Raw genomic sequence first — 1,466 nt, 5'->3', positions numbered from 1 at the left:
GAGGGTGAGTGTCTCGGGCTCCGCCGGACCGGTGGCTTCCGGCCCGCGGTCGGTGGCGGAGGGCCGGGTGTGGAAAGGGCGGCGGTGCGGTTCTGAAGGCTTCCGGGGGCGGCAGAGCTCCCGGGACCGCGTAGCTTGGCTGTCGCGCACTGACTTGTCAGGGTCCCTTGACAAACACTCTGTAAGGTTTTTTTTTTTAAAAAAAAATGTTTACTCATTTAACTTATGTATATTGGTGTTTTGCCTGTGTGTGTGAGGGTGTCAGGAACTGTAGTTACAGACAGTTGTGAGCTGCCATGTGGTTGCTGGGGATTGAACTCAGGACCTCTGGAAGAGCCGCCAGTGCTCTTAACCTCTGAGCCATCTCTCCAGCCCCCCACTCTGTAAGGTTTTAACATAACAGTAAAATTTCATTGTTAGTGGTCTCCTTTCCCCCTCTCCTCTCCATCGAGTGCCCTTTCTTTTTCTCTTCCTCTTCCTTCAAAATAAAAAGGGAGCGGTCAGTTGATGGTGTAGTATATCATGAAAGGTTTCTTTAGGCTCTGTAGTGCGATCTACGTGTCCTTTAATTGTAAAAGTAATAATAACTTCTCTTCTAAGGTACCAACGAACAATGTTTCCTTGAACTTGCTTCACCAATGTCTGTCATGCTGAATCTATTAAGAAACATGCTGGCATATTTTGGTGTTCCTGTAGACCAGGTAAATGTCTTTAATGAATTTTGCTAACTTTCTTTTTGGGTCTCGTCTTTTTTGAGACAGGCTATCATGTATGTAATGATAAATAAAAAAAGAAAGGCGAAGTGGGTTCCTTTTGGCAGGCCCTGCCAATGTATGCCACTAAGCAAACATGCCACATGCAACAGAGTTAGTGCAAGACGTTTATTTGAGGAAGGGGAAAATGAAAGTGTGAAAGGCCATGTTGGCGTGGGGACAGAGAGAGGCAGGCAGACAGACAGACAGAGAGATGGAAGAGACAAGAGGAAGAAGAGAGGCAAGAAGAGGTAAGATAGCAAATTGTGCCTGGGGTGCACTTTTAAGGGGTGCACTTGTCGCATAGCTGACAGTGGACAGGCACCTGGCGACAGGTGATGATGTAACTTAACTGCTTTGTGGCAGAGGCAGGTTGCTGCCTGGGCAGAAACCAACAGTGTAGCCCAGGCTAAATGTCTGGATTTTGCTGACTTTGCTCTTTGCTCTCATTATTGTTTTGAGCCAGGGAATCTTGTAGATCAGGCTGTCCTTATCCTTCTAGCTCCACCTCCCAATGGCTGGGATTACAGATGTACACCCTCAGGTTGGGTTTTGGTGCATCATTTTGAACATGGTTTCCACCCTGGGTAGTTTTGTCAACTTGGACATTAGAGTCACATGGGAAGAGGGAACCTCAAGGAACTGCCTGGATCAATGTGGCCTTGTCTTGATGTGATTATCTTTACTGTTGATAGCCACCTGTGAAGGACACCA

At 47.2% G+C, this 1,466-nt stretch overlaps 1 protein-coding gene across 1 annotated transcript in view; it reads left to right on the top strand.

Moving 5' to 3' along the window:
• The first annotated feature begins 607 nt into the window (after positions 1-607).
• Mtfr2 (mitochondrial fission regulator 2) overlaps positions 608-1,466 on the top strand; it is a 20,393-nt gene continuing 19,534 nt past the window's right edge. Inside the window, exon 1 of the mRNA XM_036168993.1 lies at positions 608-701. Within this exon, the coding sequence (XP_036024886.1) occupies positions 639-701 (63 nt within the window). The 5' untranslated portion in view covers positions 608-638. The remainder of the gene's footprint in view (positions 702-1,466) is intronic.

Source organism: Onychomys torridus, chromosome 19, assembly GCF_903995425.1.
Source record: "Onychomys torridus chromosome 19, mOncTor1.1, whole genome shotgun sequence".
NCBI classification, from domain to species: Eukaryota; Metazoa; Chordata; class Mammalia; order Rodentia; family Cricetidae; genus Onychomys; species Onychomys torridus.
This window is presented reverse-complemented; position numbering and strand designations above follow the sequence as displayed.